Source organism: Corythoichthys intestinalis, chromosome 16 (assembly GCF_030265065.1).
Source record: "Corythoichthys intestinalis isolate RoL2023-P3 chromosome 16, ASM3026506v1, whole genome shotgun sequence".
Lineage (NCBI taxonomy): Eukaryota > Metazoa > Chordata > Actinopteri > Syngnathiformes > Syngnathidae > Corythoichthys > Corythoichthys intestinalis.
Window position 1 is genome coordinate 49,667,165 of NC_080410.1, and position 23,822 is coordinate 49,690,986.

General features: G+C 39.9%; 1 protein-coding gene across 1 annotated transcript; it reads left to right on the forward strand.

Annotated features, from left to right (window-relative positions):
* Positions 1-1,574: 1,574 nt before the first annotated feature.
* Positions 1,575-23,822, forward strand: cant1a (calcium activated nucleotidase 1a). The gene is made up of 4 exons (XM_057818012.1): positions 1,575-1,857; positions 15,836-16,486; positions 19,275-19,478; positions 22,998-23,822. The coding sequence occupies exons 2-4, from the start codon at positions 15,859-15,861 to the stop codon at positions 23,366-23,368; spliced, it is 1,203 nt and encodes a 400-aa protein (XP_057673995.1). The 5' UTR covers positions 1,575-1,857; positions 15,836-15,858; the 3' UTR covers positions 23,369-23,822.

A 23,822-nucleotide genomic window follows, 5' to 3' on the forward strand; every position in this document is an offset into this window, starting at 1 on the left:
AAAGGGCGAGGAAAACTGGACTCACTTCTCACCGTTTTTCTGCATGGAGGACCAAATATCAGATCACGAAGGCACGACGGATGGCTGGGTTGCAGCGGTTCGTCGGAAAAGCATTTCTTTTGATCATATTTCTGCTAGAATGAGAGCGTGTTCCCGTCATCTCTACTCTTGTAAGTTGAACGATTTATCCGTTTTGGTTTCAATACGTTTTTTTTTTTTTTTTTACCGTTGTGTAAATCTGCCTCAGTAGCAATGCTAACCTACTCCTCCTTTTTTTTTTGTCGCAGGAGACACTGTTGCACCCGGTAACACAACAATGCACACCCATATTTTCTTTCTAATACACCGAAGGAATTAGGTTAGCACTACCACACGTTACAATCCCCGTTGAGCCTGCCGGAAGCATATTGCCAGCATGGCGGCCTAGCCAAACAGTGACGTAGTACGTCCCATTCCCTATAGACCCTACTCACGTGACGTCACAGCCACGCCCCCGCGCCATGTTGTCCGGATACTAGTCATGTTAATGCATTAGCGCTTCGTAAATTCCTCCTATTATGGCGTGTTTTTCTGCTCGTTAACATTAATAATCAAAATGGTGAAGTCGTGTGTGGCGGTCGGTTGCAAAAACAGAGAAGATAGACGGAGAGACTTGAATTTTTACCGTATTCCGAGAGACCCGAAGAGGAGACCGAGATTGACTGCTGCAATTCGACGAGAAAACTGGGCTCCAAACGACTAACACAGATTACGTAGTAATCATTTTATATCTGGTAAGATGCATTTAATATATATTTAGAGGGTTTTGGGCTGAGAACCACAATTAAGATCATTGCTAGGCTAATCGCCGACAACATGCACGTATGTATGTAGTGAGTGCTATCGCTAAACCATATAAACATTAAAAGCCCTAGCTCCATTGACAAATGATATGAAATACATTAGACTTGACAGTGGATGTTAGCAAGAACAAAAGATTTTGAATTGAAAATTTCGTAACTCACCTTCCGAGCACAAGATTCCTGCCGAATTTTCGTGTAAGAGGACCTGTTTCACCCAACCAGCAACGTAGCATTTATAAGCCTCCAAGCGCTTAAAGTTTTTCAAACTTTCGTGAGAATAGGCTGATTTTGTGTGGACAAGATATCAGGATATCAGATGTCAGGCGAAGCCAGCGGGTCGAAAAACATCGATTTAGGCATCAAATACGGATCTGGCGAATGGATAAACTGAAGCTTTTCCACGTAACGCCTTTTATGCAACGGATCCAATGAGTTTACAGCGTCAGATAACACCGGGGCTTCCATGAATTGCTCTATAACTTGCTCGACTAATTGAAAACAATGAGAATCGGTCTGAAAAAGAGGTACAGTATGGCGGCCGGAAACAGCGACACGCCCATTTTGTGACGTAGGTGAGTAGGGTTTATTACCGGAGAAAAGTAGCACAAAAATTACGTTGCGTCTATGCGAGGGCGGGTCTATAATGTCCCACTTCGGCTTTACGTCCGCTTTACGATGCGACGTCACGGTCTAAAATTAGCCTGCGTGCGGTACGCCATTTAACAAACGAAAAAAAACGTAATTTTAAAAGTTTTTTTTGTTTGTTTTTTTTCCCCGTCATTTTTTAAGTGACGAGTGCTTTTGTGTCCGAGCGTAATTGAAGGCCGCACCAAGGCGACGTGAGATGACGTCACGAATCCTGGAACAGGAAGCAGTGAGGATCCCATCTAAAGCGGCAGTTTTGTGTCCAAAGTGTCGACTGTCAACCGAAGACGAGGAAAACGCCGACCAACGATGACATCTGAGTTCCGAGCAGCGGTGGACGGAGAGCCGACGGCGTGAGTGTGCGGTGACGGTGAGTTTGTCGCCGAATGTCACCTTTCCATTTGTGGTAGAACGTAAGGAAAATAGCATGTGCGCTAACAAACCCGAATGCTTATGCTGTGCTGTGTGAGCGGGTAAGGTAATTGATGGTTGCCATGCCATTGATTGACTGGTTCAACTGACTTTTCTGGGTTGAAAGCCGTGCTTGTTTGATTATCGAGCTCCATTGAAGTGGCAAGAAAAAAGTGTCTACCCCGCTACATGGACTAAAAACGATGACAAAAACGCGTTTGGCTAACCGCGCATTTAAAGGTAATTGTTATGTATATTTCAGCTTTTTCCAAAAACTAGATTTAAAAAAAAAAACAGAAGGGGTTTAGGCCGCATAACATAATCTAGCTAGTGAGGGGACACGAGTGACGTCATTGATTCATTCAAATTTTTAGACAAACCTTGTGTATATACTGTACTTTGATGCCATTTCAAGTGGAAATGTGAGTGTATGACAGTAGCATTCTTTGAATATTTCCCATGCCTTGTTTGCTTAAAGCTGCTTTAAATCTAAGAAAACAAAACAAACATTGTTGACTGGTTTTTCTCTCCTCTGGCCTACCTGATTATATCATCATTCTATTACTTGGAGGGTTTGCTCATTAACAATAAAGGTTTACATGATATGCAAGTAGTGCAAAGTTTGCCCCCCACCCCTCGCACCTTTGGACCGGTCTGTCATCCTTTAAGCGTAGTTAAAGTTCAACAGCGGCGCAGTCGCGCTTGCACCAGAACCCCATGCAGTCTCAGCGGCGGTCGTCCCGGAGGAGACGGACAGGTAAGCCCCCTTTATCCCGGCACAGAGGCGCTTTTCATGGAGCGGACGTAACGGGCTACTGCTGCCTCCCCCCAGGCTGGTTGTCAATGGTTCTTTGACTATGCCGCGTGGAGGCTGCAAAGAGTAGGGGTGTTACATTATATCAAAAAGGTGATATATCGCGTTACTAGCCCAAAACTTTATCGGTTGTAGGAATGCGCCCCCCCCCCCCCCCCCCCCCCGGCCAAGGCGCACAGAAACAGCGACAGCCGCACCAAGTGCTGCTCTGTCGAGGCTGCTCCCGCGCACGCCAACCGGGAAGGCGGAACTCGGTGCGTTCATCTCTGACATTAACCCTTTGTACTGACTCCATGTTCCAAAAGTTTGAAAAAGACTCGCCGAAAGAAGGTTGACAATTTATTCGTCGACAATGGTCAAAAAGAATCCAAAAACAGACGGCGGAGGGACAATTCTGGATCCAAAACAAGGCTACATGTTTCCGAGCAGAAAAATCTGTCTTATCTCAGTGTCCAGTGTTTTTTAAATCCATGGGCCGGCCGAAGGTGTGTCCGGGCGTTGCTTTGGGATCATCCCTCTCTGGCCGGTTTCGGGCTGTTTAGGTTTGTGCGTGAATAGGATGTGGTTGCCACAGCGACCGACGCTGGTCTTGACGTCACAAGCGCCTGCTATCAACTTTGTTATCCGGGCTGGCGCTACTTGTTTTAGGACAAAGCGCACTGGTGTTTGTCGGGAGAACAGATTGCCAGAGTTAGTGCGACAATCTTGCTCGAGATGCACACGCTGGGCTTCTCTGATAAGATGGCGTTGTGTATCTATTCTGTTTCTTTAAACGATAGTGTGCTATTTATTTTACATTAGATGTGTGAGAGTAGTGCAGTCCTACAGTGAATATGAGAAATGATACTATTCCCTGATTGATTATATTACGTGTGTTCGAGCAATGCAAACAGTTAGACGGTGCCTCCAAGAAACGGTACCATTTTCCCTTTTCCCCCTCATGAGCGCCGATAAGGTGATTCACTTTATTGTGTTCAAGGCCACTGAGTGAAGTCTGCCTAAACTGTAGTTAAATGAATGTGTTATACTAATGCAAACAATTATATGGTGTGTGCGAGAACGTTACCTTTTCCCTTCAGTATGTTCCTGCCAAGAATCAACAAATTGTTTTAAACAGTGTCGTTTTTGTCAGTAATGACAATAACGAAAATATTTCGTCGACGAACAATTTTTTCATGACATAGTTAAAAACGCGGCTCAGGAGACTAGAACACGACGAAATGAATGCCAGTTTTCGTTGGACGAGACGAAAATCCAACATCATCTCTGTCATACAGGACTGTCTCAGATAATTAGAATATTGTGATAAAGTTCTTTACTTTCTGTAATGCAATTAAAAAAACAAAAGTGTCATACATTCTGGATTCATTACACATCAACTGAACTATTTCAAGCCTTTTATTATTTTAATATTGCTGAATTTGGCTTACAGCTTAAGAAAACTCAAAAATCCTATCTCAAAATATTAGAATATCATGAAAAAGTATACAAGTAGGCTATTCAACTAATCACCTGAATCATCTCATTAACTCGAAACACCTGCGAGGGTTTCCTGAGCCTTAAAAACACTCAGCTTGGTTCAGTAAACTAAATCACAAGTATGGGGAAGACTGCTGATCTGACTGCTGTCCAGAGGACCATCATTGATACCCTCCATCAGGAGGGTAAGACACAAAAAGAAATTTCTCAAAGAGCAGGCTTTTCACAGAGTGCAGTTTCAAAGCATATCCACAAAAAGTCTGTTGGAAGGGAAAAATGTGGCCGGAAACGCTGCACAACCAAGAGAGATGACCGCAGCCTTAACAAAATTGTGAAGAAGAGCCGCTTCCAGAATTTGGGGGAGCTTCAAAGACAGTGGGCTGAAGCTGGAGTCCAGGTATCAAAAGCCACAGTTCACAGACGTGTCCGGGAAATGGGCTACAATAGCCGTATTCCCATGGTCAAGCCACTTCTGAACTCAAGACAACGGAAGAAGCGTCTGACTTGGGCAATGGAGAAGAAGCACTGGACAGTTGCAGAGTGGTCCAAAGTCCTCTTTTCAGACGAAAGCAAGTTTTGCATTTCATTTGGAAGTCAAGGCGCCAGAGTCTGGAGAAAGGCTGGAGAGGAGCAAAATCCAAGTTGCTTGAAATCCAGTGTGAAGTTCCCACAGTCAGCAATGGTTTGGGGAGCCATGTCAGCTGCTGGTGTTGGTCCACTGTGTTTCATCAAGTCCAGAGTAAATGCAACTGTGTAGATTCAGATTCAGAATATTTATTGTCATTGTTACAAAAAAAGCACAACGAAACTTTGTTTGGAGCATCCATCCAGCTCATACAGCTAAGTTGGTAAAGTGCAAAGTGCAAACCCAAGAGATTTTAGAGCACTACATGCTTCCATCTGCTGAAAAGCTCTATGGAGATGAGGATTTCATTTTCCAGCATGATCTGGCACCTGCCCACAGTGCCAAAACCACCAGTAACTGGTGCACTGACCATGGCATCACTGTCCTTGATTGGCCTGCTAATTCCCCTGACCTGAACCCCATCGAGAATTTGTGGGGTATAGTTAAGAAGAAGATGAAAGACACCAGACCTACAAATGCAAATGAGCTGAAGGCCGCTATCGAAGCATCCTGGGCATCAATAACACCTCAGCAATGCCACAGGCTGATTGCCTCCATGCCACGCCGGATTGATGCAGTAATCCGTGCAAAAGGATTCCCAACCAAGTACTGAGTGCATCAATGGACATTTTCAAATGTTTGATTTAGTTTTGCTGTTATAAAATTATTTTTTTACTTGGTCTGAGGAAGTATTCTAATTTTTTGATATAGGATTTTTGAGGTTTCTTAAGCTGTAAGCCAAAATCAGCAATATTCAAATAATAAAAGGCTTGAAATAGTTCAGTTGATGTGTAATGAATCCAGAATGTATGACATTTTTGTTTTTTTAATTGCATTACAGAGAGTAAAGAACTTTATCACAATATTCTAATTTCCTGAGACAGTCCTGTATGTTCACAATGCGTGACGTTTTCATTTCGTACGTGGAGTATGTCAGCCTGTATCGTGGCAGTGTTTGGGTCGTGTCACTCATGTGAAATGTCCTGTGCAGAGGTATGTAGATAAATAAGAGTAGTGTTACTTCAAAAATAATAATACTCCATTACAAGTAAAAGTAGTCATCCAAGAAATGGACTCAAGCACAAGTTTTAAAAAAGTATTTGGTGAAAAGATTACTCAAGTCATGATTAACATGGTGAGTAAGGTTGTTCCGATCATGTTTTTTTGCTCCCGATCTGATCCTGATCCTTTTAGTTTGAGTATCTGCCGATCCCGATATTTCCAGATCCGATTGCTTTTTTTTTTTTTTGCTCCCGATTCAATTCCAATCATTCCCGATAATTTTTCCCGATCATATACATTTTGGCAATGCATTAAGAACAAAATGAATACAACTCGGACGAATATATACATTCAACATACAGTACATAAGTACTGTATTTGTTTATTATGACAGTAAATCCTCAAGATGGCATTTACATTATTAACATTCTTTCTGTGAGAGGGATCCACGGATAGAAAGACTTGTAATTCTTAAAGGATAAATGTGACTTTGTATATTGTGACTAAATATTGCCATCTAGTTTATTTGTTCATCTTTCAGTAAACGATACTGTAGCCATTTAACTGTTCTGCCCAAATACAAGATGGGAAGTGCAACCATGACTGTGCGTAGTGGCACCAATTGATATATCTTCTCTGCGTTGTGAAGTAACATAGGGTGTTAAGGTAAAGATCAACCACTTCCGGTCTTCCCCACATTGCTTCCCACGATATTTCTAATTCTTGAGAGAGGGATTTTAAGGCTTTAGCCAATTAAAAAGAGGCTCCAAAGCCTGCCAAAATTCTCTCCTCATTTTACGCTGCCTGTTAGCTCTATATATAGGTAAAACGGCGCCATTATAAATTGAATGCGACAACGCGTGAGTGGGTCGTGCAGCGCATGCGTTAATTGCATTAAATATTTTAACGTGATTAATTTAAAAAAGAATTAATTACCGCCGTTTACGCGATAAATTTGATAGCCCTACTTTAAGCCAAAACTAAAGACTCTGGATGAATGTAAGACATTTTGTCTGTAACGTTAAATACAATTAGAAAACGATTTAATTGAAAAATATATATCGCTATTAAAAAAAGGCATGTCCGATATTTTTTTTGCCAATTCCGATACTTTGAAAATGACGTGGAGTCGACCCGATCGATCGGGACATCTTTAATTGTGAGTAACTGCTTACTAGGGTTGGGCATCGAGCATCGATGGGAACCGGTTCTAGCACTCCGATGCTCCCGGAATCGTTAGAATTTTAACATTTCGATGCCCTGACCGCCGAGCGGAAAAAAATTGCTTGAGTTTAAAGACTGGTATTTATATCCAAATTATAATTAGCCCTGTGAGAAGTTAATTTAATTTCAAAAAAAGTTGTTTAATATAAACTATGCAATATTTTGGACCCTGCATTTTTTTTTTGACCCTGCCACTTAAAAGAATCGGAATCGGGAATCGTTCGGAATCGAAACGTGGAATTGGAACCGGAATCGTTCAATTTGAAATGATGCCCAACCCTACTGCTTACACTTTTTTTTGTTTGTTTTTTTTTTAAGCAGTGATATTTTTTCCTTAAGACAGATATGTATGAACGGTTGTTATAATGATACTGTACAATAACCCATTACGTAACCTCACTAAGCCAAAGAACTAAAAAAAAAAAATTTTTTTTAAAGTCATTGAATTCCGCCGAGAGAAAAAAAAAAAAAGACAGAAATGAAGGATTGTTCGTCCAAAGAGCATGACTACCGTCTGGTGGAGAAAATAGTTCTTAGATTGAATCGTGAATAGTTCGTTCATAGTTACTATTATGAAATTAAAAGCATCATATCTCCGTTTTTCCATGGTCTATCAGCGCAGAATAAACCCTGGGAGAAAGGTTTAAATCAGCGCTTTCGAGTGTGACTTGTAAATGCCCCTAAATCAACAGGAAGTGACCCGTAAATGCCTCAAAAGGAAAAGGAAGTGACCAAAAATCAACAGGAAATGACATGAAATGCCCCAAAATGAACTCATTGGCTGCCACTGACAGCCATAGACGTCTAATCCGTTGGAAGTGGGAGTTCAAACGGATTGGACGCCTACTCGTGATAAAGTTGATCGTGATAAACTCATTCCAATTCACAGCAGAAGGATGAAAATAGATTGTCTTTCTGTTTATTGGTTGTTTTCTAGGATATGCTAATTAGAGATGTTACGATCTGATATTTGGATCGGATCAGACGCCGATATGACCAAAAAAATGCGCATCGGTATCGGATCGGCCGACACGGAAATATTCCGATCCAGACTTCCGATCCAGTTTTTTGAAGTCAGGTCCGGGTTTTCCAGCGCACCGATTTACATAATCCATTCCAGTTTTTGCTTCGGTTTCCCTAAAATCCGGTCCGTATTTTACGACACACCTTCAACACACTACATTACCGTCTCCCATTTAACCGAGAGACTTTATCGATAAAAATGTCAGCTGTGTGGGATCATTTCACCTTAAAGGACGACAAAGACAAAGAGGCAGAGTGGAACACATACCACAATAAAGTCAAGCGTGGTGGTGAAGCTGTAAGAAGTTTTAATTAAACCAACCTAATCAAGCATTTAGCGAAATACCACCACAAACTTTATAAGGAGTATCATGTTAAGAAAACCGAAGACAAAAAGAAAGGTCCTACGCAACTAACCCTGGCAGAAACTTTTGCTATGCGTGACAAACTGGCACTCGACAGTCCCAAAGCCGAGGGAATAACAAGAGTAATTGCCGAAGAATTCATTCTGGATGACGAGCCATTATCTCTCATGAGTAAAGACGCACCATCCAACACTTACAACCACGGTACAACATGCCCAGCCGTCATTACATCCTTGAGCGATTCGGCCGTGGAAGATTCGAGAACGATTCACAAACATCCAAATTCCGATTATTGAAATATGTCGAGTAAAGCTGAACTAATACACAGCGCGGTCTTCAGGACGCAATGAGAAACGGACCGCATTGCGTCCCGAGAGTAAACATCATGCTTGTCATAGACCCGGGTAATGCCAATGCTCAACTCACGGCTGTAGCTCAACTCATGCCGCTGGATAAAAAATACAAGAATACCTGACTGCTGCTGACAGCCGCTACAAACTACGTCAACATCGTTTTACTGTAGATAATAGATATCATATGTATATAGAACTAGATGCAAAATGACAGACTCGACGGCGTTGGCAACATTGAAGTATGGAAAACTAGATGTGTTAGTAAATGGCCGTCATCTTAAAGCAGGAGACTTCCCTAGTAGGCTGTTGTGAACCTTCCAAGCGAAGCTAATTAACTTTTTATCTAAAATACTCCTAAATCGGCAAAATCATGACTTGAATCTCTCGTCAAAACAGTTTTAAAACTTTCACATGTCGAAAGTAGGCAGAAGGGAAATTATGGAATAACGGCAGCAGTTTTAACAACTTTAACATTTGATTCGCAAAATTAAATGAATTGAATCTAGTTTAAAGCTGCCGATACAGAATGGAGACTTGAGTATTTTATTTACTGTTTTAAAATATTCACTTGATACTGAAATAGTCGTTTATTTAAACCTGAGAGGCTTTTCATACAATTATTGTAACTAATGCACGAAACATTAAAAGCATCTAATAGCTTGGTGGGTTTGTGGGATTTTCCACTGAGGTGTTTGTGTGTTTTTTCTTTTTTAAGACAGTTTACAATATTATTTGCACGTTTTACTGACTGACTATGCCATTTCTGTTATTTATAATGTTTTGTGTTTATCAATGAATAAACAGGTCAGTTTCTTGTGACCGACCGTTGTGTGTTATTCAAACTCACCTAATTCTGCAGGCTAGTTGTTATTACGAGTATTAAAACTCTTTTCAACCTGAGTCTGACAACTAAGTAAGGAGGCTAAATAACTTTAAACTTTAACACATGCTCAGATAGATCGGTAACGGCCAGTAACGGTATCGGATCGGAAGTGCAAAACAATATCGGTATCGGATCGGAAGTGCAAAAACCTGGATCGGGACATCCCTCATGCTAATAGGCTGTATTGGCACCATGGAAAAAGTGCTTAGAAAATGGATTTCGTTCCACTGAATTGGATCTACATGATCTCTGCATTGTAATTTACATACGTTGCTAATTACTACCAAAAAAAAAGTTCTACTCACGGTTTCCAGTCATTTTTTAGTAATTAGCGTTTTCGTGTCGGTCTTTTTTTCCCCCGTGGCGCAGTGATATTGATACGGCGGAGTCGTATCGTCAGTGTGTGAAGCCATTTTAGGTCACGTGCACCAATAGGAGACGAGGACTGTTGCTATGCGCTTCGATAAACAAACAATATGGCGGCGACCGTGCCAAGCTACGACACGAGCGAAGATGAACCAAAGATAAGAAAACCGCATTCGGAATTTAGTCAAAAGGCATCGAAACGATGCTATATGCATCTCTCAACTGTCCAAGGGCGAAAAAGGGCAGGAATTTGGAAAAAACGTGCAGAGCCCGCGTGGTTGCGTCAGACAATGGCTTTCTTCCCAGGCTCCGTCGAAGGATCTTGCTGAAAATGCGTCGACTGGGATTTTTAACGACATTCACTACAGGTAAGCCACACGCACGCCTTTACTACAAGGTTAATTGTTATTAACTTATGCTAAAAAAAATCTTATTTAAACTAGTGTCGTAACGATACCATTTTTTAGCCCAGATATCAATACCACTTTGTTATAAAATGTATATAGGGTACAGTGTGTCGAAAGTGAATCCAGTAGAACTTTTTATTGCATACCAGTTATGGGTGACAATGGCTAAATAAACCTTTTGGCTCAAGAACATCAAGCTGTAGTCAATAAAAGCCCTGATACTGACGTGGCAGTGATTGCTGTTAGTCTGCAGATAGATTTACAGTGTAAATTGCATTTTTTCACAGGAGGAGGCAACAGAACGAGGACTGACGTCTCTAAGGTCTCTGCAGCTCCTGGCACTAGTGTGTGTTCAGCACTCATTGGCATCCATACATTCACAGGTTGTGACTCTGCTTGTGCCTTTCATGGCAAAGGCAAAAAAAAAACCTTTTCTTTTGCACGTCATAAAAAAGAATACCTGACTGGGTTTGCAAAGCTGGGCAGCAGTTTTAAACTTGACCTACAAACATTTAACACGTTGTGTAAATACGTGTGCCACCTGTTTTGCCAGTCATGTGCCAAAAATGATGCCAAATGCAGATCTTTCTGTATGGCCTCGTCAGTCTTGCCAGAACATTCTATTCCCCCCAAAACTGATGCTCTGTACCAACATTGCAGGACAGCAGACTATCAAGCAGCAATTATGAAACGTTGTCTGACAGTTAAAATGTGTGCCCCGGACATTGAGGATGGGCAGTTGGCAGTGACATGGATGACTAAAAATCCTGCCCGATACTGTTTTGCAAGTAGTCAACTGTAGTTGAAAGGCAACCAATTGTGACATGGGAAGATGTTCCTGTATGTCTGCAAAACTTTCTTGTACTGATTTATATCGGTGCCAAGCATGTGAGAATGTTTCCAAAGAAACAGAAGACACTTGGATGGGATGATGACTTTGAGTAAAGCGATTTTGAGGAGTAATGTTGTCATGTACAGTTTTACTATTCTTTTATTTCTATTTTTTTTAATTCGTTTTTCAATATTTGTATGTGTAATAATGTGTATTTCTATAGTATGAGATACTTCCATGTTTAAATAAATGTGTACCAACAGTACTATACTTGAATGATTCCAACCTTTTGTGTATATACAGTGTGATTAAAAAAGGCTGTGCCAAGATCAAAATGCCATGTCAAAAACGAAAAACATAAAAAAAAAAACTACCTTGGACAGATGTAGGAAGTAACTAAGTTTAATTTCATGTTTTCATAGTACTCAAATATGGCCATCACCAGCAGCATGGACAACATCAAGTTGACATGAGAATTCCTCCCTCCCGCGTTGATTGCGTCTGTTATGTAATCTTTCATGTCATCAATATTCGCTGGAAGTGGTGGAACATACACTTAGTGTATAACATACGTTATGTGCCATAAAGATGGATAACGAACTTTGTCTTTAACATACCAACACGTCCAGCAAGTACTGATGATGTGAAATATCGAACAACAGTCGCAATCAAGACAATAACTGCGACATGCACACGTTTGAGAGGAATTCTCATCGTGGCTTGATTTTGTCCGTGCTGCTGGGTGTGCTCACATTTGAGCACTTGTGAAACATGAAATAAAACTTGGAAGTTATCTTCAACACGTGTCCATCACTTCTTTTGTGATGTCTTTCATTTTTTAAGTATCACCTTATGATTTTGGCACATTATATTTTTGATCGCCCTTTAATTTTTTTGTCTTATTCCATTTTTGCCATGATTCACATCTAGGAGGGTGTGGTAGCAATTGGGTTGATTTTCAGCTATTTATGATCATGGCGTGCATTTTTTATTTTATATATTTCATTGCATAGTAGGTTGTGATATTTTTAATATGACACATAAGCCTTTAGCTTAATTCAATATATATTTCATTGTGCTGGGTGCAAATCATTAATGTTGAAGTGTTTCCTTCAAGAAATTAGCTACATTTCTCATTCTGAATTCACCTATGTGTATACTAAGGCACCAATACTTGTTTCAAATGTTTGGTAGATGTGTTTATGACATTTGATAAAGATTTTGTGTTGCCAGAATTAATATAACACTTAAAACAAGCAAAAACAGCAACACTAGATCTGTATTTTTGTGTATTCACATCAGGATACATTTCTGGCTGGTGACTAAGTTAGGAGGGTATTGGCTTTGAAAAAATCAATTTTCTAAGCACTTTTTCCATGGTCCCAATAAAGCCATATTTCCACAAGCTTGTCCATTCGCAGCACTTCCTGGTCAACTCTAATCTTTTAATGGACGACGGTCTCACAGAAGAAGTTGTAGCTGTCAGTGAAGGGTGTTTCAGTTCTGAAAAACACGCACACACACATAAACCATGTGAGAACTGTTTCATCCATATCATATTTACATAATCTTCCAATCCAAATTATATAGGCTTGTCTATTCTGCCATTTTTTCCTGAATAAAATTATCAAATAGGTTTTTGGAACTACGGTTAAACAGACTAAATACTATGTTTTTTGTCAGTCTAAACTTTTTGCTCAAAGTTAACAATCTAACATCATAATAATGACCGCTACAGCCCAGAACTCACATTGCAAGTCTTAACTTCATATGTGATCTGACCAGAAGCCCACAACTCCCATAGTTATTCACAACAAAAGGCGTGTGTGTGGCTTACCTGTAGTGAATGTCGTTAAAAATCCCAGTCGACGCATTTTCAGCAAGATCCTTCGACGGAGCCTGGGAAGAAAGCCATTGTCTGACGCAACCACGCGGGCTCTGCACGTTTTTTCCAAATTCCTGCCCTTTTTCGCCCTTGGACAGTTGCGAGATGCATATAGCATCGTTTCGATGCCTTTTGACTAAATTCCGAATGCGGTTTTCTTATCTTTGGTTCATCTTCGCTCGTGTTGTAGCTTGGCACGGTCGCCGCCATATTGTTTGTTTATCGAAGCGCATAGCAACAGTCCTCGTCTCCTATTGGTGCACGTGACCTAAAATGGCTTCACACACTGACGATACGACTCCGCCGTATCAATATCACTGCGCCACGGGGGAAAAAAAGACCGACACGAAAACGCTAATTACTAAAAAATGACTGGAAACCGTGAGTAGAACTTTTTTTTTGGTCGTAATTAGCAACGTATGTAAATTACAATGCAGAGGTCACGTAGATCCATTTCAGTGGAACGAACCAACACAATTTTGGCTCAGCCAATACAGCCTATAATGTTGATGTTCGTCGAAGACCTGCGGAGGTAAATACTCAATGCTGACCCCAAGTGAACTTTTAAAGTCAAACCAAGCAGAATTTGGTTGAACTGTCTGCCCCCAAAAATGGGTTTGTTCACCTTTCAGTTACCTAACTATTAACTAATAAACAGGTGAGAGTTGCATAAGATCTTTACGAGTTGATGTTCTTTAGGTTGCAGTCATTTACAGATGTGGTGAAATGTCAGTAGAAAAAAAGTGTACTATATTGAGAGTTAAAATCACTTTAATGACATTGCGTGTTCTTGACAGAATATTTAGAGTCCATCCCGACAGCTAAAAACAAAAAAAAAAAGACCAAGACCGGTTTTAAGAGTTGAAACGCGACTTTGTCTCATTGGCTTTGGGCCAATATTCTCTGTCATGATCACACACACACACACACAAAAAAAAAAAAAAGTAGAAAATCAAACCACTGCTGCTTTTTGTTTGGTTAGAGAAATTGTATAGTGATGAGACATGAACTACACAAACTGTCACTTTCAAGATTCTTGACAGGACTACAAAACTAATTGTTCGCACTGCTGAAATTGGGTGCGGCATTGTGTCTTTGACCGTGGCAATGATATTCAAAACAAGTTTGTCTAGTTGCAAAACAGTCATCTTTTGTCGAACCCAGGAATGCCTAACTTGTTCGTGAGCCACATTTATAGCAATTACAGTGGGGCAAATAAGTATTTAGTCAACCACTAATCGTGCAAGTTCTCCCACTTGAAAATATTAGAGAGGCCTGTAAGTGTCAACATGGGTAAACCTCAACCATGAGAGACAGAATGTGGGGAAAAAAAACCCAGAAAATCACATTGTTTGATTTTTAAAGAATTTATTTGCAAATCATGGTGGAAAATAAGTATTTGGTCAATACCAAAAGTTCATCTCAATACTTTGTTATGTACCCTTTGTTGGCAATAACGGAGGCCAAACGTTTTCTGTAGCTCTTCACAAGCTTTTCACACACTGTTGCTGGTATTTTGGCTCATTCCTTCATGCAAACCTCCTCTAGAGCAGTGACGTTTTGGGGCTGTCGTTGGGTAACACGGACTTTCAACTCCCTCCTCACCCTCACCCTCTTCACTCTTAATGTCCATAAACGGCCTCATTGTAAATCTGTTTGAGGCAATATGCGAGATGGTCATTCACCCAAGCGCCAGCAGAGGGAGGAAAAACGCCATAACAACAAGTGAGCGTTTCAGTGTACTGTCATTTAAATCTGTCTGAGCGGGACATCTGCATTAATTGCGTCAAATATTTTAACGTGATAAATTAAAAAAATTAATTAACGCCCGTTGACGCGATAATTTTGACAGCCCTAATTATTTTACTTACTTTCATTCCGTGAAGAATCCAGAAAGGGTTATTTGATTGTGGCTTTCTGAAAAACAATAATTTTTTTTACAATTATGCACTTCTGCAATCGTCACACTTTTTCTGTTACAAACTGACCCCGGCCCCTCATCAGAGAAGGGAAAAGTTATATGGTCCTCACATTAAAAAGTTTGGGGACCCCTGCAAGTTTAACACATATTGCCAACAGCAGACCAACGACCTATATGCCAATATATACTGTACCAATATTTTTTATTTCTATTAGAAAAATGTTTCAGTAAAATGTTACACATTCTTGTGCATTTGCCACTTATTGCCACAGTTAATATTGAGGCTTTGGGCCTCTTTTGACCTCGTTGTGAGTTTGTAGGGTTGTGACTTCTGATTAAACAAACTTGATGCCAATCAAAACGTTTGTTCTTCTTTTTCCCCAAATTAGAATCGATAAGAGAATCGATAAAGAATCCAATCGTTAAGCAATATCGATAATGGAATCGGAATCGGAAAAATCCTATCAATTCCCGTCCCTATTTGTGACACACTGAATATTTTTGAATGTTGAGAGTGCTTTTAAGAGTTGGGAACAACGCGAGCATATGGAAGCCGACTGCCTTTGACGCTCGCTGCATTTACCGTAACGCTTGGACTGTGAATTTTGGGGTCCGCTCATTTAACCACAGGCCCACCGGGGAAATCCCCGTTATCCTCGTATGCCAGTCCCTCCTTGGAACAACCCCGCCATGGGAGCGGATTGGACCACTTACGTTTGACAACCCTGGTCTAACAGACTTTTTTGTTTGTTCTTCAGGTCACTGGCAGCCTCCGTCCCCTATGACTGCGCCCGCGGGCTACGCTCGACTGGAGCAAAATGAGGCCATGAACGGTCTGCGCATCTCTGTTGGGGGACTCCCCATGCTGGCCACCATGGCCAACGGCAGCGACTCCCGCTTCCGCCTCAAGTGGAAACCCATCGTGGTGGCGGCGTTCTCGCTGACTCTGTTCTTGCTGCTCTACATGCACTTGAGCTCGGGCCTGCGCCACCACCGCGGCACCTCGGAGGGCTCCGGAGCGGAGCGCTTGTCCGGCTACAACGACACCTACCCGCTCAGCCCGCCCGAACGAACGGCGAGCGGCACGCGCTACCGCATCGCCGTCATCGCCGACTTGGACACGAATTCTCGTAGCGAGAAGGCGCAGACGTGGTTCAGCTACATGTGGCGCGGGCACCTGTTGGTGTCGCAGAGCGGCGACAGGGTGTCAGTGGAGTGGGACGCCGACATGACGCGGCTGGAAAGCCACCTGGCCGAGAAAGGCCGAGGCATGGAGCTGTCGGAACTGGCCGTCTTCAACGGCAAGCTTTACAGCGTCGACGACAGGACGGGCATCGTCTACCGCATCGACGGCAACAAGGTCGTGCCCTGGGTCATCTTACCCGACGGCAACGGCAACGTGGCCAAAGGTCGTCCGCTCGCGTCGCTCTATTTTTATCACAGTGGCAATGACGGCGCTAGACGTCCAAGCCAAACAGTGGGCCAGTCCTCCTAGTTTAAATGAATTAAACGTCTGTCGTTCTCAATGTCAGGCAATGACTTTAATACGAAGAAAATCAGAATACAAATCAACTTTCATTTGATAATATGTATTTGTTTTTGTTAGTTGTAATTTAATACTTTTATTTGTATTAACATTTCATTCATAATATTTTATCACAAAAAAGTACAAAAGTAAAAAAATGAATATACAATAATGATGAAGAGAAATGATTAGACAACTGATTAATCAGAAAAACTAATTAATAAAATGCATCTAAAAAAAGATTTATAATATGAACATTTTCTAATTAAAAACTTCTGACAAGTTAAAAATAAAATGATTAATATAAATTACGGCTGTCGAATGATTAAAATTTTTAATCGAGTTAATCACAACTTAAAAATTAATTAATCGTAATTAATAGCACTTCAAACCATCTATAAAATATGCCATATTTTTCTGTAAATTGTTGAAATGAAAAGACACAAAACGGATATATACATTCAACATACTGTACATAAGTACTGTATTTGTTTATTATAACAGTAAATCAAGATGGCATTAACATTAACATTCAGTTAAAGCGATCCATGGATAGAAAGACTTGTAGTTCTTAAAAGATAATAATTAGTCCAAGTCATAGAAATTTTATATTAAAACCCCTCTTAATGTTTTTGTTTAATAAAATTTGTAGGGCTGTCGAAATTATCGCGTCAATGGGCGGTAATTAATTTTTTAAATTAATCACGTTAAAATATTTGACGCATTTAACGCACATGCCCCGCTCAAACGGATTAAAATGACAGCACAGTGTAATGTCCACTTGTTACTTGTGTTTTTGGGTGTTTTGTCGCCCTCTGCTGGCGCTTGGGTGCGACTGATTTTATGGGTTTCAGCACCATGAGCATTGTGTAATTATTGACATAAACAATGGCGAGCTAGTAGTTTATTTTTTGATTGAAAATTTTTACAAATGTTATTATAAGAAAAACATTAAGAGGGGTTTTAACATCAAATTTCTATAGCTTGTATTAACATTTATCTTTAAGAACTACAAGTCTTTCTATCCATGGATCGCTTTAACAGAATGTTAACAATGTTAATGCCATCTTGTTGATTTATTGTTACAATAAACAAATACAGTACTTATGTACCTTATGTTGAATGTATATAGTCGTCTTGTGTCTTATCTTTCCATTCCGACAATAATTTACAGAAAAATATGGCATATTTTATAGATGGTATGAATTGCGATTAATTACAATTAATTACTTTTTAAGCTGTAATCAACTCGATTAAAATTTTTAATCGTTTGACAGCCCTAAAAATTTGTAATATTTTCAGTCAAAAAATAAACGAGTAGCTCGCCATTCTTGATGTCAATAATTACACAATGCTCATGGTGCTGAAACCCATAAAATCAGTCGCACCCAAGCGCCAGCAGAGGGCGACAAAACACCAAAAAAACACAAGTAACAAGTGGACATGACACTGCTGTCATTTTAATCTGTTTGAGCGGGGCATGTGCGTTAAATGTGTCAAATATTTTAACGTGATTAATTAGAAAAATTAATTACCGCACGTTAACGCGATAATTTTTACAGCCCTAATATAAATTCAATTAATAAAAATAAACATTTACAATTCATTAGAAATTAAAATTATGGAAAAGAAATTAATTAAAAAATGCTGAAATTAACATTAAAATGAAAATTAGAATTAAAGCCTGATGTCCACACTGGAAAAAATGCCACTTCTAAAACGAGTAAAAAATTACGTGAAATGAAATAAGATTTGCTTATAACAAGAACATTTTGCCAATGGAACAAGCAATTTTGGTCTTTGTAAGAATTCTTACAATAAGACATCCATTCGGGGTGAATGAGATCTTGAAACTAGTTATATTTTACTAGTTCATCCTATTCGCTCAGAAATTTCTTTCTATGTCTTAGCCTCTTGCTTGAGGGTGTCAATTTTGGCCTTCTGGACAGCAGTCAGGTTGGCAGTCTTGCCCATGATTGCGGTTTTGAGTAATGAACCAGGCTGGGAGTTTTTAAAAGCCTCAGGAATCTTTCGTAAGGGGTTTTGAGTTAATTCGTTGATTCAGATAATTAGGTTAGTAACTTCTTTTAAGTGCTTTTTCATGATATGCAAATTTTTTTTAGATTTGAGATTTATGGGATTTTTGGTTTTTCTTGACTTTATTGCCAAAATCATCAATATTAAAACAAAAAAGGCTTGAACTACTTCAGTTGTGTGTAATGAATCTAAAATATATGAAAGTCTAATGTTTATCAGTACATTACAGAAAATAATGAACTTTATAACAATATGCTAATTTTTTGAGAAGGACCAGTATATATCTTTTTTTGTTGTTTTTTTTGTATGACCAAAAATAGTGACTTGCTAATTAAATGATTATTGTACATAAATCTCATTTGAATATGTATATTTATTTTTGGTCTACGACTCGACTAACTGCATCAAAAAGATATTGAGGGCTGAACGGTATGGCATTAAATCTATGTGGGTTTTTTTTTTTTTTTTTGGTTTTTTTTGAATGTGAAAATTAAATATTTTGAGTAGATTATTTAGTTAGCACAGCAGTCCCTGGCTAAATCATTGCTATAGCAATTTCAAAATCCATCGTTTCCTCGCCAAAGCAATTGATTTCTCAGCTTTTCGTCTCAACGTAACGTTCTTTCTGTACGTAGGTTTTAAAGCCGAGTGGTTGGCGGTGAAGGACGAGCACCTGTACGTGGGCGGCTTGGGGAAGGAGTGGACCACCACCTCGGGCCAGTTCGTCAATGACGACCCGGAGTGGGTGAAAGTGGTGGGCTACCGTGGGGATGTTGAGCACCAGAACTGGGTGCCTGTGTACAAGTCGCTTAAATCAGCCGCCGGACTTAAACCTCCAGGTTAGAGCTTGCAAAATTTACTCTTTTTAATTCTGCACTGTGGCAGCTTACAGAGGTGGGTAGAATAGCTAAAATCTGACTCAAGAAGAGTAGCGTTACTTCAAAATAAAATTGCTCAAGTACAAGTAGTGCTCCAGCAGGGGGTGCTTTTTTTTTTTTTTTTTTTTTCCAATCCAAAAACCGCTGTTTCGGTCCAAAATTGTCATGCATGCGTGTTTTCTCCATACAAGGTTTGCACAATGGCAGAACAGAATGCTGGATAGTTGACGTACTACTACTAGGCTACTACAAAGACAGCGTTCTATTTCACCTACAATTTGCGTTGGAGTTTTTGTGTCGTAAATTAAAGCGCCTTTGTATTATAATGCAAATCCCCGCAGCTAGACAGCGCAATGACAAACACATTTGAAAACGAAAAGGTCCAATAAGCCTTGGTTTAACACCCTCTTTTCACAACTCAAATAAATTGCACACGAATATCCAACAGCTCTGTGCATGTCGGCAGCTGAACATCAACAATAAACGATAATACGGCTACAACGCAAGCTGTTTGAAGTTCTCCTCGGTCTAAATCTGCAGCTAACTTTAATTCACATTCATTTCCGACCTCGAAGTAAATTAAAAAATTTTTTTTTTGTAAAATCTGCTAATTGGTTTTGCGCCATATTAATGCCTCTGTCAACAGTTAACTTTTCCTTTCCAATAGCGCCTTACCCAACGTGAGATGGTAGCAAGCAAGGTGTCAGGTGGTGACCATGTTATTAACAAAAAAAAATCTTATATATTAAAGCGACACTAGGTAACCTTTTAACCTTTATATAATATTTTCATAACATTTGTGATGATACATCAACTGAGAACTAGTTGAATGACACCTCTTTTATACCTTGCGGGGGTCTGTATTAGAGCTGAAACGAATAGTCGAGCAACTCGAGTAACTCGAGTTAAAAACTGATCCGAGTAATTTTATTCACCTCGAGTAATCGTTTATTTTGACAGCTCTAAGCATCACGTTTTGCTCGGACTACTTTTAATGCGGGACAACGCGCTGATGTCACGTGCGTAGAGGAAGAAGCAAAAAAAAAAATAAAAACCTTACTGCAGCCGACAGCCACTACAAACGACGCCGACATTGCTAAATACTAGCCCGCATGATGCTACGTTGGTAGCAGGTAGCGTCTGATGAGTCTCATAGAGATCACATGTATGTTGAACTAGATGCTTAATGACAGACTCGGCTGCGTCTTGGCAGCGTTAGTAAACAGCCGCCATCTTAAAGCAGTAGAGCGCTAAGCGCTAATAAATAAGATTAAAGTTACTGTCACTAGCTCAAGTAACGTTAGCCCTGCGGAGCGCTAGGTTTCTATTAATTATGACCACTTTCGATGCGTGGTTAACGTGTCTTACATACAGGCTTTAACATAACATAGCGTTGTGGAGTGATGAGGGTGTAAAATAAAAACTCAGTAATGCTAACTATCAATTTTAGCTCAGTAGTCATTGCTGGATAAAACACCAAGTAGCACTGGTCCCTAATGTGCTCCAATACAGCAGGTATCATACATTTATTTTGAACACTGCAAAAAACTCAAAATCCTATCAGGAATTACAGTTTAGACTAACTTAAAACTTAACTAAAACTTAAAAATGGCTTGACACAAATAGAAATTCAATTGAAACACATGGGAAAAAATATAAACTTTTAAGTGATGTTTGTTATCAAGCGTAACGGCATTTTTAGGTATATATATATATATTATTTTTTTAATAAGATCTAAAGGTTTTTTGAGTGAAAGCAGTGAATTAGTCTTTTTTTATTCTAGTTACATCTGAGATGCAATTCTTGGCTGTTCTCAACAATATAAAGACATTGATTGACTGAAAATGGTTCAAGATTAGATGAAATGTCATGTTTTCGCTTGTATATTTATAACTGCTCTTCACCTAAAAATATATTTGTTTTATCCGATTACTCGATTAATCGATAGAATTTTCAGTCGATTACTCGATTACTAAAATATTTGATAGCTGCAGCCCTAGTCTGTATTGCTTTCACGGGCACTAATTAACTTTGAGGAGGGTGGCAGGAACCCTGCCACACAAAAAAACAACAACAAATGTGCTGACTGCTTTATGGCATATGTCGCTTCCCGCTTTCACCATTCATTATAAAGACAGTAGTAGATGCGAGCGACTTTTGCGCAAATTCTGCAAAGATGGCAGAGCAAGAAAAGAGACAAAAAGTTGTGTCTGAGAGGGGGCAAAAAAGAGGCTACCAGGATATATACATTGGAGCAAATAAGTATTTAGTCAAGTTCTTACTTAATTACTTAGGAATGCGTTACTGACAACACTGCTTGTCGCTTACAGCACCACTACTTAATTTGCGTATGTAAGCTATGTATGTTTTCATATGAGCAATTTCTGAAATCATTTGGATAAGTAAAAGTCAGGTTATTAGTAGGGCTGTCAAACGATTAAAATTTTTAATCGAGTTAATTACAGCTTAAAAATTAATTAATCGTAATTAATCGCAATTCAAACCATCTGTATAATATGCCATATTTTTCTGTAAATTATTGTTGGAATGGAAAGATAAGACACAAGTTGGATATATACATTCAACATACGGTACACAAGTACTGTATTTTTTTATTATAACAATAAATCAACAACATGGCATTAACATTATTAACAGTCTGTTAAAGCGATCCCTGGATAGAAAGACTTGTAGTTCTTAATAGATAAATGTTAGTACAAGTTATAGAACTTTTATATCAAAACCCCTCTTAATGTTTTCGTTTTAATAAAATTTGTAACATTTTCAATAAAAAAATAATAAACTAGTAGCCCGCCATTGTTGATGTCAATAATTACACAATGCTCATGGGCTCTTAAACCCATAAAATCAGGAGCACCCAAGCGCCAGCAGAGGGCGACAAAACTCCAAAAAACACAAGTAGCAAATTGGCATTGCACTGTGCTGTCATTTTAATCTGTTTGAGTGTGGCATGTGCGTTAATTGCGTCAAATATTTTAACGTGATTAATTGAAAAAAATTAATTACCGCCCGTTAACGCGATAATTTTGACAGCCCTAGTTATAATTATAGCTTACTTTTTCAGTGTCAAAGTATCTGCTTTTTACTCACTCTGACATTGATGGCGCTAGACGTCCAATTCATAAATGAGCGTTTGAACGGGATTAATTAAAAAATTTAATTACCGCCCGTTAACGCAATAATTTTGACAGCCCTAGTTATTCGCAATTGTTTCTACAAAATGGATAAGCGACAAGACTTTTGTCAGGGACTGTAGTGTTTCTTCACAAATCTACTCAAGTTCGGCATGGTAAAACTACTTTTAGAAATACATTTTTCTCAAAAAGTTAAGGAAATGTAACAGAGTAATTTTAACGCATTTTCTACCCACCTTTGGCGGCTTCTAATTTAAGAAAATATGCTAGTCAGGCTTAGTACGTTGCCCCGCCTTCATCGTCGCTCCGCCCCACCCTCCGCAGGTTACCTGATTCACGAGTCGGCGGCGTGGAGCGACACACTGCAGCGGTGGTTCTTCCTGCCGCGCCGGGCCAGCGCCGACCGCTACGAGGAAACGGCGGACGAGCGGCGGGGCACCAACCTGGTTCTGAGCTGCTCGCCGGATTTCACCGACGTGAAGGTCGGCCACGTGGGCCCGCTGGACCCCACCCACGGCTTCTCCTCTTTCAAGTTCGTGCCCAATACGGACGACCAGATCATCCTGGCGCTCAAGTCGGAGGAAGACGCGGGCAAGATCGCTACGTACATCCTGGCCTTTACGCTGGACGGACGCATTCTCTTGCCGGAGACCAAGATCGGCGACGTCAAATACGAAGGAGTTGAGTTCATCTAGGTCAGCGGTCGGCACACAAAAACAGAAAACAACATTTTGAATTAATATATTGTTTGCCTAATTGGGGGGCAAATAGTTTTGTTTTTGTTTTTTGTATTTGAACAGCACCATATTCAAATTTAGAATTACTGTATATTTGAAAAGTTTACAATCAAAATGCAAATCAAACACCTGTTAACTCATTGGTTGCCATTGACCACGATAGACATCCAATCCATTTGAAGCGGGACTGGAAACGGAACTTCAAGCAGATATGACATCTACTAGTGATACTCATTTCAAGTTCACATCGAAAACATGAAAAGACCTATCAGCACCCCTAACAAAATGGCTTCTAGGGCAGTGGCCATGTTGGTAGGGGCAGCATTCCCGTCAAAGTCAATGCATTGACATGAAAATGAAGTTACAATTGTCTTATTTCACAACCGATTACTTTTTCAATGTCAACATGACA